This window comes from Pelobates fuscus, chromosome 8 (assembly GCF_036172605.1).
Source record: "Pelobates fuscus isolate aPelFus1 chromosome 8, aPelFus1.pri, whole genome shotgun sequence".
In the NCBI taxonomy this organism is placed as follows: Eukaryota; Metazoa; Chordata; class Amphibia; order Anura; family Pelobatidae; genus Pelobates; species Pelobates fuscus.
In genome coordinates, this window is record NC_086324.1 from 43,436,087 (window position 1) to 43,451,364 (window position 15,278).

A 15,278-nucleotide genomic window follows, 5' to 3' on the forward strand; every position below is an offset into this window, starting at 1 on the left:
GGTGGACGCAACGTCAATGCTAGGCGCTGAATCACCCGTCGCTCAAACATTGAAGACATGGTCCCACCTGAGACGTAACCAACATATCTCCCCGCAGCCGAGCCCCCTGATACCGATCACCTTCAATTCTGATATAGGTGGAGGACTTCCCCGTTCTTCCTGGCCAGTTGTAGGAAATGGAGACTTTGTCCCGATATCCGAAGTCCTCAGTAACGCGGGTATACGGAACCTTCGGGACTGGAGTGGAATACCACATCCGACACTCATGCATAGATTTCATTATGCGCAACTACGACATTTTTACTACAACCTTCCCAAAAGGGTAGCAATACATAGGGAACAAACGTGGTTTGAACGCTTCTGCACGACCGACTCAGCTGCCGATGGCAGAGTCTCAGTCATATATCAACGGCTAATAACGGGAGAACGCTCAAGGAACACGGCGTTCAAAAGAAGATGGGAAGAGCTGACGGATAGGACGTTCACTGACACACAATGGGAACAGATATTGATTCTGCAGCACAAGAGCTCCATCAGTACCAACTACCAGGAGGTCAACTTCAAGCTGCTTTCCCACTGGTACAGGACTCCTTCCCTACTACATAGAATATTCCCGGGATCTTCAGACGCATGTTGGAGATGCGAAACCCACACAGGCACAATAAGACACATTTGGTGGGACTGCGCACGGATTAAGCCGTTTTGGGAGGATATACAACGGGAGATGAGGATCATCCTGGGAGATCTACCTGACTTCACCATAGAAATGGCCCTACTCCATCACACCGAAGGCTCAATAGCCCAATACAAGAGGTCGATAGTTCGACACCTACTAAATGCGGCCAAAGCATCCATTCCCGCTAAATGGAAGCAAACACAACCACCGACTGTGACGGATTGGCTTCAGAGGGTAGAGGACATTCACACGGCTGAGGCGCGATATGCAGAACTGCTAGGAAGGAGCACCAAACATGTCGATGCCTGGACCCCGTGGTATGTATACCTCTCACGACCAGGAGCAGGGAGACCATGAAACACACCATTTCATACGGTCATGGAGTGCCCGAGCGTGCGCTGATGTATGGTGCCACATCTAAACCCAACCCCTCCCCCCTTCCCCCCCCCCCTCATCCACCCCCCCCCCCCCCCTCTTCTTCTCCTTCCAACAATATACAAGGTTTTTTACTCATCCCCACGCGACCTATTTCTGGGACACAGTGGCGGCGGCTCGGACTGCCCCAGGGAGGCCAGACCGGGGGTACCTGACTGTGAGGATGCGTGAGCTATAGGAGAACTTTGCAGTAGATCCCAGGGAGGCGCTCCAGTGCCATCACCAAAAACTGACTACAGGGACGACTAGGACACTGACCGAACTGAACAACGACTCCACAGTATGACTCAATAGACCGACGAGAGGAAGGGAACATAACATACGCCCTGCGACACTCCAAGGCACCTCATCAGGCGTCTGACTGACGGACTTCTGAAGTGGACAGACGCACCCAAACCACTCCTGTAACATGGGTGGCCACTGGAGGTTCTCCTCCAGGGGACCCTAGACTAGGACGAGGATTTGAGGGTTACACCCTTAGTGGTGCATTGTATGTGCTTGACATTCACACTCTCACTTGCTACACAATGTACTTAGCTCATCGATAAATACTCACATGTCCTCGAAACTGCTCCCACTTGGGATTACGCAGGGGCCCTCAGCCATATATGTCGCATCTCACCATGACTATAAATATGAATACTACCTACTCTCCCGGCTATTAGACTTATAAACCGGGCCACCTGAAGGTGCCACGGAACGGGGGCCCTGAGATATCCCATTATTTAGCTTTAATTGAGAGGTTTTTTATGTTACTGGAACGGTATTAGCTTTTAAAGATGCATCTATCTATATTTGTTTGATTGTTTACTTTGCTCAAGTTGCCTACGCTTTATTGGTTGTTGAACAGCCATATGACGCTTGTTGCATATCAGATGATCAGAAGATAATAATGCTTACTTTCGATGTTAATTTACGAACTGACTTGCCGTATATACACTGTTGTGGTGTATGACTGTGTGTTTCTGTACTCACCTGTTCGTCATAATAAGAATAACTGTGAGAGTGGGTAATAGTGGTATATCACTTTGTTGTGCTTTGCTGGTGGTTATACATACCGCTATTCGGGCAGGTGTGCCTATGCAATATTTTTCGCGGAACTAACCCATGTGGCGCCCTATCAGAGCGTAGCATGTGGCTATAAAAATGCATGCATCCAAGGAGATTTTAGCAAATAAGCGATGCACATGTGACGTTCATGGAGTGTATTAAAATAAACTAAATTAGGTTAGCTGTCGCGATGTCATCTAAATAAAATGTATATGCCTTTGTTATAGCTGGGCAACATTATAGCCATAAAAATGACCAGCGTGGTCCGAAAATACGTCCCTGCTAGTGGCTGTAGCGGGCCCTAGGGCTCCTGGTGTTACTCAGGCTCGTTAATGTGAACTGCTTTTGGGGGGTGTGTACCGTGGAAGGGGTACCCCTATGGTCGATTGAGCGGTGTCCGGAGGTGATGGGCCAGGGAGTGCCTTGTGGAGGACGGTGTCTTCCCTCCCCTTCTCCTCTGTATATGTTAGCATAGTTTGGTACGATATTTGGGTCTCGGGTGTATCTAAACCCTGCCTGTCTACTATTCGTGTCTTGTGATGCCTAGTTGGCTTCTAAGGCGACAATACATGGGCCGGGGTGTCCGGCCTGGAGTGAAGCGTTCCTATGTGTGTCAGACAGGGAATTAGCTGGTAAGTATGAGTAGGTGAAAGTAAGGAACACAAAAATAAACAATGAAAAATAAAGTCTAAATCAACAGGTAAGTATAGTAGTTCAGTGAGGCATAGAAACACCAGTTCCGAAGTAGTGAGGTCTTACAGTCTCAGCAAGTCTCTCATTACTGTGTGGACAGATCTTGGGTCTTTCACGCCGGGGTGTCAGTGTGGGTGCCAATTCCGGGCTTTCTTGGTACAAAATTCTTCACCACGTCTGGGTTCCAGCTATGTCGCGGTTTGGTGACCCCGGAGACTGTCGTGGGCTGTACAGCATCGGGAGGTAGTCCCAGTGTGGGCAGCAAGTCCTGAGCTCCCTGTAGGTCGAATATCTCGTAGGTGACCCCGCCATGGGACACCTGCAGCGAGCGGTTGAAGCGCCACCGGTATGGTACGTTGTTTCGCTGGAGTAGCGTCGTAATGGGTTTGAGCGACCGTCTCCATGCCAGGGTACTGCCAGACAGGTCCGAGAAAAAGGAGAGGGACATATTTTCGAAGGAGTACTGGGGGAGATTCTTGACTGCCGCCATGGTTGTGGTTCTATCTGCTTTGCGTTGGAAGCGGAGTATAACGTCCCTGGAGGCCGTTGGTGGGGCTTTGGCCGATTTGGGGACTCTGTGGACCCCCTCAAGGTTCATTGTTTTGACCTGCCGTGCGGGCATGAGTGCTGTTAGGAGCCTCCTCGCGAGATGTGGGAGTTCTTCAGTCGGCAAGTCGTCAGGTACACCCCGTACTTTTATGTTGGTTGCCCTTCTAGTGTCCTCCATCATGGCGAACCGCCGCTCAAAGGCCTCTGTTGTGGCCCGCAAGCTCGATATCTCCTGTTGCATAGCTGTGATAGCGGTGGCATTATTGGTGGATGTATTCTCCAGAGTGTTCAGTCTCCCGGTTATGCCCTGGAGATCCGTTCGGAGGCCTGCCATTTCAGCCTGGATCGTGGTCTGCAGGCCCGCCAGTAATGCCTTGAGCACCGCGGTCGTGACTGGTGCATTTTCAGGGTCTATTGGTGTGGCTTTGGCTGCCGATGGACTGGGAGAGGGATATGTGTCCTCCTCCTGGGAGAGGTCGTCCGACAGGTCGGAATAAGTCTCCGGGTATTCGGCCATCTTGGGCCTAGCTGCTCCGCGGGCTTGGCGCCACATGGCTCCGATATCGAGGCCTAGTCTGGGCTCATCGGGCTTCGGCTTTTTGTTTTTTCGGCCCATGTCGAGTCCCCCGTTATTGCCTGAGATTTGTGGTTGTTTTGATCGATTTTGCTCTCAGATTGGGTGTTTTTTGGCTTGTAGTCGCAGGAGCTGCAGTGCCGTGCGACTTCTCTCCAAAAATCTGAAATCTGCATGCCCTATATTTAATACTGTTAACACCAACTTTGGCCAGGGTTTGTAACGATTATAATAGAGTGGACATACCCTATACTGCAAACAAGTGGGTTGTACCTTCTGCTGAGAAAAAGAAGCTCCCCCAAGATGTAAAGATTTAGTTGAGATCCCGCCTGCTGCCGTTATAATCCCTGTATGTCCAAGGTTCCCCAGTCATTAAAAAGAACCAAATGGAGACCATAGGTTGTTATACAATTTAATTCATACAAAAAAGTACTGCCACTACACTAAGGAAGTAGGAATTTACGGTAAGTAAAATTACTGGTTTTCTTCACGTATAGTGGCAGTACTGCAAACAAGTGGAATATAGCAAGATCCCTGCAACAAAATAGGGTGGGAATTCAGTAGGCTACTGCTTGAAGCACCTTTCGCCCAAAAGCTGCTTCAGGAGGGAGAGAATATGTCCAGCCTATAATGCTTTATGAAGGTATGGAATAAAGACCAAGTAGCCACCTTACAGAAGTCTTCTGGAGAAGCTGCAGATCTTTCTGCCCAGGAGGTAGCCATCGGAGAGATATATGCGGATGAGAAGGTTGGAAGCTAGATCCCGCACAAGGAAGTGACTCAATGCTAAAATCTGGACTTAAAAGGGTTGATACACTGAGAAACCCGTCCTGCAGGAAAGACAGAATATCAGGGATAGAGGGATTATCTGGACAGCAGCCTTTCAGAACACACCAGTTCAGGAACTTTATCCAAATGCAAGATAAATCTTAGATGTTGATGAACGGATGGATGCCAAAATAACCTCACTCAAAATTGTCTGAAAGCCCTTGCTCACGGAGGATCATCCTTGCAGCAACCCAGTTTGAACATTTCCAGGGTCTCTTCTGGAAGATCCACATTCTCAATGAATTTCTCATGAAATTGTCATACATTCTATTTCGGAAAACCAGCTTTGGTTTGGCCAGAAGGGAACAACAGCTTAAACCCTTGCTTTGTCCAATCTGATCTTTTGAATTATACTTGGTATCAAGGGAAAACATATATCCCATGTGGAAGTTCCAGGTGAGGGACAAGCCGTCTAGGAAGTCTGGAAAATCCAGTGCAAAGCATGGGACTTTTCTGTTTTTATTTGTGGCCATTAGATCGATGTCTGGTAAGCCGAATCGGAATACCAGTCTCGAGAACATCTGGGGTTTTAGAGACCAATCTGCTTGAGACCAACGTTGTCTGCTGAGGTTGTCTGCAATGACATTCTGTGTACCTCTGATAGGAGTTGCTGAGAGTGAGTTTACGTTTGACTGTGCCCAAGACATGATATGGTAGCATAGATCCTGAAGAGATTTTACTCTTGTGCCTCCTTGACGATCTAAGTAAGCAACCGTGGTGGTGTTGTCTGACTGAATCCTTACGGCTTGGTCTGCAATGACAGGACTGAAAGCTACCAGAGCATTCATAACTGCCTTCAGCTCTCTGAAGTTTGAGGACTCTTGCTTCTTTAAAAGTCCATTTCCCCTGAATGAACGGTGAATCTAGATGGGTGCCCCAACCGGTCTGGGAGGCATCTGTTGTGATGGTAATCCATTTCTTTTGTTCAAATGAAAGGCCTCTGGAAAGGTTGTTTGCATATTTCCACCAATTTAGTTTTCTTACTGTGCTTGACAGGCAGATAACTGCATCCAAGTCTTCCTTTCTTCTTAACTGTTCCGCAAGAATGTTCCATGTAAAGGTCTGATTTCTGTTTTTGCCCATCCAACCACTTGGATCGCAGAGGTGAGAAGTCCCAGGACACTCATGGCATTTCTGATGGTGCAAACATTTTTCTTTTGCAAGCTTGAAACTGCCTTTATAATTCCTTTTTGCTTTGACATAGGAAGAAAGAGAGAGAGAAACCTTAAATCCACCAGAAGTCCCAGGAATTCCATTGATTAAGGAATCTGAGATTTTTGTAGGTTTAAAAGCCAACTGTGATCTGTTAAAAACCTCCTGGTGATTTTGAGGTCTAAACACAGATGTTCTGATTCTGCTTTTAAGAACCAGTCGTCCAGGTATTGTCACACCTATTGTCACACCTCTTATACGTAAGGTTTCTGCTAGAGGAGCCAGGATCTTTGTAAAGATACGAGGGGCTGATCGGCCGAACGGTAGGGCCTTGAACTGAAAATGAAGCCTTTTCCTGCTAGTATTGCAAAACTTAGGAACTTCCAAGAAAATACAGTCATTGGAACATGGAGGTAGGCATCCTTCAAGTCTAACTTTGACATAAATTCCCCCTTCTGCAGGATGTGCATGACTGACAAAATATTTTCCATACGGAACCTCTGATAAGGGATTGCATGCATTGACATCTTTGAGGTCAAGGATAGGACTGTAGAACCCTAACAACCCACTTGTAGAGAGTAAACCCCCCTTTTGGCATTTGGGTACTTTTTCTATAATGCCCTTGCGTAAAAGAAGCAGGGCTTCTGCTAGGAGGGCCTCTGATTTCTTTTGAAATGGATACTTTGAAAGATGAAAAAAAAAATGGGTTTGGCATTGTTGAAATACGTATCCTGCATCCCTCTGATATGGTCTTTATTATCCAATTGTTTGAGGTTGTATCCCTCCATATCAAGAAAGGAACCAAAGAGGACCTCCCACTCATTTGGCATCAATATCTTTTCTTTTTGTCTTTGTTATTGAGATCCCTAAATCTGGTGTTTCTAATCTGTTTGCGAAATCTCGGAAATTGTTCCTGATAGCGAAAGAAACGCTGACCCGTGAACAGAGATCTTTTATTGGATTAAGATCCTGAATATCTGGAATCCTGAGGCAAAATCTTTGGTTTCAGACATGTTTAATTATCTCTTCTAGAGGAGTGCCAAATAATTTGTTCCTCTCGAAAGGTAGTTCACATAAAGCAGATTTTGAAGCTGAATCCGCCGTCCATGTTCTGAGCCATAAGGCTCTTCTGGCCAACGAGGATAAACCCATTATCCAAGCCGATAATCGTGGCATCTCAGAGACACCCGATAGAAATTCATTAGAAATTTTCAGAACAAACAGGTGGGTTGGGTCTCTCTCTGATTTTCCCATAAGGGATTCTTCTAAGGCTTGTAACCACATGCTTTGGGCTTTTAAAACTTCCAAACCAGATATTCCGGCTTTGCATTGATAACCTACTGCCTGAAATATTCTGCTCAATGTTTTGGCCCTTGCGCCACCTGGATATCGACTTTTGGAAGTTCTTCCCACTTTTCCTCAGTCTGTAGTTTAAACAGTTGTTTGAAGAGTGGTTGTCCACTCTCTCTGCAGTAGTTCCAGAACCCTTGGGTAGGTTAATTTTCCTGAACAAATCGCCGATACTTCAATTCAACTTTTCAACTTTTCAATTCCTCTGGTGGAAATCCCTCATCCACACTTGAGGCCAGACTGGAAACTTCCGAAAGGGAAGAAGATGAACATTCACCTGATGAGAGCTCAGACAGGGATGGGGATCTTTCTCTCATTCGTTTTTTTACCTGTCTGTCTTGAATATTAACAGACCCGCTGTCTTTTTTAATTGTATCTTTAAATTACTTTAAGGTCTGGGATAAATTCTCCTGAAACCAGCACAGGAATGAGGTAATTTCCTTTTGCTTGGATTTTTCCAGCAATTCCGTCGAGCATTGATTACTTTTTCCTACACCCGTCAGGTACAGGGACCGTACATTCTGAACACCACAAGTGTTTTGTTTTGCACGTGGCCTTTTTAGGGATAGGAGCTGACATTTTATCTTTCTCAGCTTTATCTGGTGAAGCAGGATTAGACATATTCTGTAGACAAACGAGAAGAAAAACACACATTTTCTAAAATTAGGAGGCATGCAATACAGGTTAAGTTTCCAAGAGAGATTTAATATAAATTCCAACCTCAAAAACCTCACCACCAAATAGAAGGGCTGGTGACACGGAGTACCTGTTCTGGCAACCACCCCTGGGGTCAGACAGGTCCTGTGCAGCTTTTAAGTCAATAGAATTAGAATTTTGCAATAAATTTACAAACTTCCGTTCTCTGCATGCGCAGTAGCGCGATCGGAAGTTCAGTGGAACGCAGCGCATGCCAGGCATAGTGGGAGGCCCCATAAGCTGGCTTCTAGTTGCGTTCCATAACACAACTGAACAGAAGCTTCTACCGCTCAGCTCCTATCTGGGGAGCTTTCGGGTAATCACCTCCCCGGCCAGAAGCCTGTGCTGACCGCACCGATCTTTTCTTTACCTATGCCTGGAGGAGCCGGTCCATCTCGTATGCCGGGACAAGAATCACTGAGGAACCTTGGAGGTACAGGGTTTAAAAGGGCAGCAGGCAGGATCTCAACTAAATATTTACATTTTGGGGGGGAGGGCTTCTTGTCCACAGCAGAAGGTACAACCCACTTTTTTGCAGTACTGCCACTATACGCAAGGAAAAAAAAAGTCATATATAATAAGTGTGGGTGCACTCAATATTAAAGAGGTAAATTATGGTTGAACAGACATATAGCTCCCATCTTTCCAACCTGAAGAGGTTTTGGGCAAGTATAGCTATGGCTGCATAAACAAGCACACAGGATTCAACTCCTAAATGGCAGAGAATAGAGCAGGCAGTACAGGGGCATGATCTATGCACCAGAATGGCTTCATTAAGCTACAGTTGTTTTGAGGTCTCTAGTTTTCCCTGTAAGCATTGCGAATACAGAGATTGAAGTTCCACTGCTAGGAGCTGCAGAGACCCTGTCATACGTACCACGGGACTGGTATTGCTCAGGAGAACCCTCAGCATCTACACACCCAGCCTGAAGAAACCGCACACCAGCTAGGACACCCCCAAGGGGCACTAGCCTATATCTACAGTGCGTACATTAACGTACACTCCTCTTATATTGAACACACACACACACACCCGTAACAAAATGGAAAGAAGGCGGCAGTTTATAATCCAGGTATCACCAAGTACACGCCAGTCTCAGGTGTTCTCATTTGAGACATACAAAAACCTTTCCCCTAACAGAAAATTGAAACTTAAAAGTTTAGAAATAAAAAAATTGAAAAAAAATAAATAAACCAAAGAAACCCCCTCCCTTAAAATATGTTATAAAAACAGAGTGCAATAGTAAAAAAAGGGGTTAGCCAAACTTACCTGTACTGCAGAACATTTACACACTAGCCTCAAGGGGTAAAGCACAAAACTACCACCAGACACAACAGGGAAAAGAACTAGAGTTCAAAGGAACATTGAGAAATATGTGATCCAACACCTAGATCTTGTTGTTAATGTATCATTCATAACGTATACATTGTCGCATACAATTGTTATCACTGTATATAGTTATATGCATAAGGAGTACAAAACTTTGCAAGGTGCTTCGTGTAGCTCTTACTTTGGCATATTTAAAGGCAAGGATGGGAAATACGCCACAAAACAACCATAACACTAATAAGGAGATACTGGAATAAGGACGTTTGTCACAATAAGTGGCAGAAATAGGTCTTCTATTCAATAAGAAGACATATCCAGTCAAACTTTTATACAACGGTTATTCATCTGAGGATGAAATGACAACCATCACTTAAGAACATTAATACTGTAAAAAGTAACAAACTTGGAGGTTTAGTTGCCACTCATTCGAAAGGGGCCCAATACAGGACTCACTTGGGTACGAGTACAGACACAGTAAGAGAACCAACAGATTACACCATTGCTCTCTAGAGAAAGGCATCAATTCACACTATTCAATGTACAAAGCAATACTGTTCTTATTAATGCAACAGTAAGAACTGCTGTTCTTCATAATTACAAGCACAGTTAGGTCAGAGTTACCTCCCACCTACTGAAAGGCCAACGAGGTAGTGCCACTCCTACAATCACCTGGCAAAGGGTGAGATCAAGCAAATTCTGTTGTTTATATACACATAATTAGTGTGTCATATAGTTTTGTTTTCCTCCTTTCCTATCCCCTACACGACAGGAAATTGCACTGGATGTGTTGCCATAGTCCCAGGCTATCAGGTTGGGTGATAGTAAGAAAGACCAACCGATACTGGAATCTCACATCAACAAATTAAAATAATCTTATTAAATGTAAAAGAAATACTACTAAAATGTTGTATAGATTATTGTGGTGTAATTTATATCTGAAAAGCCTAACATCCAAAGATGGCAGACTACACACTACTCAGCTCCAAATGGGACCTACTCACGCATTGACAAGTTTTTAATATCCCCCAGAACTATACCTCTAGTACAAAGATCTGACATAAATAACATCCCCTGGTCTGACCACACAGACATGGCATGACACAAAGGATTTTTATCTCAAATACCTTAGTCAAGGAAACAATGTCACCATACTGAAGGACAAAACTACAGTGGAAGAGTGGATCCTATACACTTCTGGAGTATATCCATAACTGCATTAAGAAGCCCTGGGGGTGGAGTAGTGAATTCATCAGAAGCTATATACTCCATATTCCAAAGCCATTAGCACTCATACAACCACTGACCTACAAACTAACTAATGATGAACATCAGAATACACTGCAGAGATGTTTAAATACAACATATCTGCTTTTTATACCAAGTAATATTCTAGATAAGTTGAATCAAGAAATTAGAAGAAGAAATCTTAGTAGCAATGTCCTCCTTAAACTAAAAAGTCCCAGATCCTGATGGATTCAGTTGAGTATTCTGATGGGTCCCCTGTGCCCCAACTGAGCACACCCGTCTGAACACCACCTTCCCATCGCCAAACCACAGATGTCAGCCCGTTAACGAACACTCAGTCAGCTAACACCTCTCCCCCTAAGAACAGCAGACACACACAGCTTGAGGGTAGAACAGGAACTGACTTTAATGGGATCATACACAGCCTTTTATGTGAATCCCCATGCAAGGGGTTTTCTAATACATATTACAGGGGCATTCCCCACTGGACCTGAGAGGAGACTACAGTAAAGCATACACATAATTACATAAAATCTCAGGTCCCGGATACTCGCACACAAAACAGGGTAATACCTCCCCTTTAAATATATAATTAAATTCTCTCTCAGTAAAAACAAAAAAACATGCAATACAACACCCCAAAAGTTCCCTTAAAACATGGAAACCCCACAAAAGTGGGGGATCTGATGGACCAACATATCCAAAAATCACCTAGATAGGTTCAGCGGTTCGGGATTTCCATGGAAGTCATAATTTTGACCGACCGTGCACATGGTCCTATGCCCAAAACAGTTCCATGCAATCAGGGCTAACTGTCTGTCTCTTTCTGGAGTACAAAAGTACATAAATAACATGAACTTAGACTTTTAAAGGGCATTTGGCAAGGTATATAGCAAGGCCCATAGTCCTGAGGCTGGAAAGCAGGCCCCTCCAAGAACACATGGCAGAGGCATTTCCGCTACAAGTATATTATAAAACATTTGGGGATACTCATTCCCCATTTGGCCACGCTCTTTAACGCAGCTATGAAAGGCAAACCTCTTATCACCATATAGGACAATGGACAACATTATATTATTACCTAAAGATAGACTGGATCCTAATAAGGTAGGCAGTTCTAGACCAATTTTGTTGATCGATACAGATGCAAAAGTGTTAGTCTGACAGACCACTTAGGACTTGTAAATGGTCCTCAACCACTACCTCCCCTTAAAATAACCATTATGACCCACATATCCCCCCTCCAGAGCGTGCCTCACAGTCCAGCACCCTATCCAGCGGTCCCAATGGCATCTAAGCCCACACAATGCAATCTTATGGTCTCATTGACAAGTATTTAAAATATAAGATAGCATTTAGAAAAAAAGAATATAGTACAGGAATTAATTTACAGTTCCACAGATTTTTCACCCATTGCGGTACAACCAGAAACAACCAGGAGGCACTAGAGTTCCAAACTGGTCCCACAATTTAAGAAAAAATAAATTAATAAAAATGGAGAGGTTGATAGGGGGATTTCAATGGTTTAAAGAACAGGTTAAAGAATGTAAATGAGGACTACAAAATATAGAGATGATCTATTGGTAAAATTGCTATAGAATAATTGATATTAGTGCTTTAAATTGTTTATTTTTTATTTTAATCAAAACATAAACTACCTGTAGTTGCACATTAAATGAACTCAGATCCTCTGCTTTCTTCTCTAATGACTGAACCCAAACCTTCCTCTTTTGTCTGCATCTTGAGGCAGCTGCACGGTTACGTTCTAAAAACTTTCTCCTCTTTTCATCTGGGTCATCGCTTGCTGCTTTCCTCCGGCGCCCCCCTGTGCTTTGAGGTTGTGGTGTGGGGGGAGTTGGTGAAGCCTGCAACAAACAAGGGTGAGACAGTTGGTGCCTCATGGTTGAAGACCAGTTTACAAGTTACAGTCTGCAAAAACAGTGCACCAGGTCAATAGCAAAACTGACTATACTACATTAACTGTAAAATTATTACTTTTAATATGTCATGGCAATTTATTTGAATTGATTATGGATTGCCTCAAATAAAAAGGTTAAGATTATTGCCTTCTTCCAATTTAAGTGTTACAAGCCAACATTCAAAAATCGGTTTATACACATTATTCAGGACAGAAAGAGTAAAAGAGGTAGTGGATAACTGGAAAAGCCTTCCAGAAAGTAGTAAAGGCTGACACATTACATGAAATCAAGACCAGAAGGGTGTTCTGAAGATAGGCATGGTTATACACTAAAGTGAGAATTTGAAGAGAATTTCCAATCTAAGGCCAAAATAGCCAAATTGGAAAAAAGTTAGCTATGCGTCAAGATCCTGGCACTGGAGAGTCCCTTTAACAATATATTATTGTTATTAATAAAAAAAAATGTATGCTTTAATAATGCTCACTCTATTAGGCAAATCATAGACCTGAAGAATGTAAAAAAGAAATAAAAAAAACAATTCGTAAAACAAAGACCTTTATTAAAAATAAAAAGCAATGTGATACAAGGATAAAACAAAAGTGACTTGTAGATGCACCATGGATACAGCAATATAATTATGTTGATAGTGTTCTGGTGTAACATTTACATACATATCTCTAAAACAAAAGTTTGTCAAATTTCTAGATATTGTGAGAATGAAAATTATAGATCACAAACTGCAAGTGCAGATTGAGTTGGACAAATAATTGTGCAACGATATTAAATTAAATTCTAGGTGAAGAAGGGTTAATACTTTTTCCTGCAGCTGCAAATAATTACTTTATTTATGCTGTTAAACAATTGTAATGACAAATGTAGGATATATGTGGGTGTTCATCTGGAATACAAGTGATAGCCAACAACTCGTAGTGGTGGCATTGACCACAGTTCAAGGCTGACCAAGAGTGGAATTTTGTCCACACCAGCCCTGTGCCATATGTTCACATTCTAAACCAGGATTAACGACCAGAATGCGATCATTCAACATATTATGAATACTTATAGTTTTTTTTTTTTTTTAAAAGAGTCTCTACCATGCATAATATGATGGATACCTGGTTTAATTTGTCAAGCTATAGATACATCAGTGTATTAGCAGACATGAAAATATATAATCATTGCTGCCTGTCCATTTCTACTATTGGAACCCTTTACAATATATCCAAAGAGAACAATATTTAGGTAGTTTAAAGAAGAAGTCAAGCGAGGTGTTGGACTTCACTGTTACCCTACTGAAAGTACTAGGACCATACATCAAGTATTAGGTGTTCCTTGGTTTTTGTTTTTTCTGACCCAACGTCTTTTGTTTTCCCTCAATGAATCTTTAGTTTGTAACAGACATATAGTAATCAGAAAATCAGACACAACTTGATAGTTAGACACCAGAAACAATGATGAATAACCTCTAAAGTTGGATAATGAGACCAAATGTGACTACCATAAGCACTGTGTCACTGTAGAAATAGCCGCCACTACGGTTACAAAACAAACAAGTACTGGATGCCTATTGAATTGATCAATAGTAGTTACAGGACTCCATGGAGATGGAACTTGAATAAGAAAACGTACTTTTAAAATATATTTAATAAATAATAGAATATAAATGTATCAGCTAATCATACCATTACCTCCCATATACAGGGGTAGGGAAAATACAAAATAGCTGAAATAATGATCTAGTAGGGGTTCTGTGATTAGATACACATGAACCAATGCACACTGTGAGCTGGATACAATAATTTAGAAAATAAGTTAATAATATCCCACATAACTGACACTTTTTTGGGGGGATTTTAACCCTAAGTGGGATATTAGTAACTTATTTTCTAAATTATTGTATCCAGCTCACAGTGTGTATCGGTTCATGTGTATCTAATCGCAGAACCCCTACTAGATCATTATTTCAGCTATTTTGTATTTTCCCTACCCCTGTATATGGGAGGTAATGGTATGATTAGCTGATACATTTATATTCTATTATTTATTCACTATATCTTGATACGTACGTTTTCGTATTCAAGTTCCATCTCCACGGAGTCCTGTAACTACTATTGATCAATTCAATAGGCATCCAGTACTTATATAGTAATCAGAGCTTTGCTTTAGCCAACAGAGGCCCTTCTTACACTGAAAAGTGTATCTACTGGAAGTATTTTACAGAATTCATATTAGTATCATTTTCTACTGGAAGTATTTTACAGAATTCATATTAGTATCATTTTATATTAAAATGTGGGGTGTCCAGCAATTGCCAAGGATTTTAGTCCATAAAAAAAAATTATAAATAAAAACCTCTGAACTAATAGTGCTTATGCTTCCATTTGTCAAACTTCATCTAACACAAGGTACATACACAATTCTGAAATTAAAATAAAAAGGTGCATTCATTCTTGCCCATAAACAAAATGAGTGGTCACAATGCAAAGTTAAAGTTTTTTTTTGTTCTTTAAAGATATATACATAGTAAGCACAAACAAAACATGTACTTTAAATATTGTGTGTAGCGTATTAAGTCAATGTATGTTTTAGAGCAAAAAGCATCCCAAGCTTCGTCAAGATTTTTATATTTTTTTTGTCCCGATGCTGAATCTAGATTTGCTGTTGCAGGTTCACTAGAATTCTGGACTGATGTTGGGGTTCGAATATAAGATGCTTTAAGATGGTCTACTGCATACAGAGAGTACAAACAATTCATTTTGACACATTCTTTGTGCAAGAGTG

The 15,278-nt window shown here is 42.4% G+C and overlaps 1 protein-coding gene across 2 annotated transcripts in view; it reads right to left on the reverse strand.

Moving 5' to 3' along the window:
* Positions 1-15,278, reverse strand: part of ATF2 (activating transcription factor 2) — an 87,038-nt gene that overhangs the window by 30,718 nt on the left and 41,042 nt on the right. For both annotated transcript variants that reach the window (XM_063429764.1, XM_063429763.1), the window contains one exon: positions 12,237-12,443. In XM_063429764.1, coding sequence (XP_063285834.1) covers positions 12,237-12,443 — 207 coding nt within the window. The remainder of the gene's footprint in view (positions 1-12,236; positions 12,444-15,278) is intronic.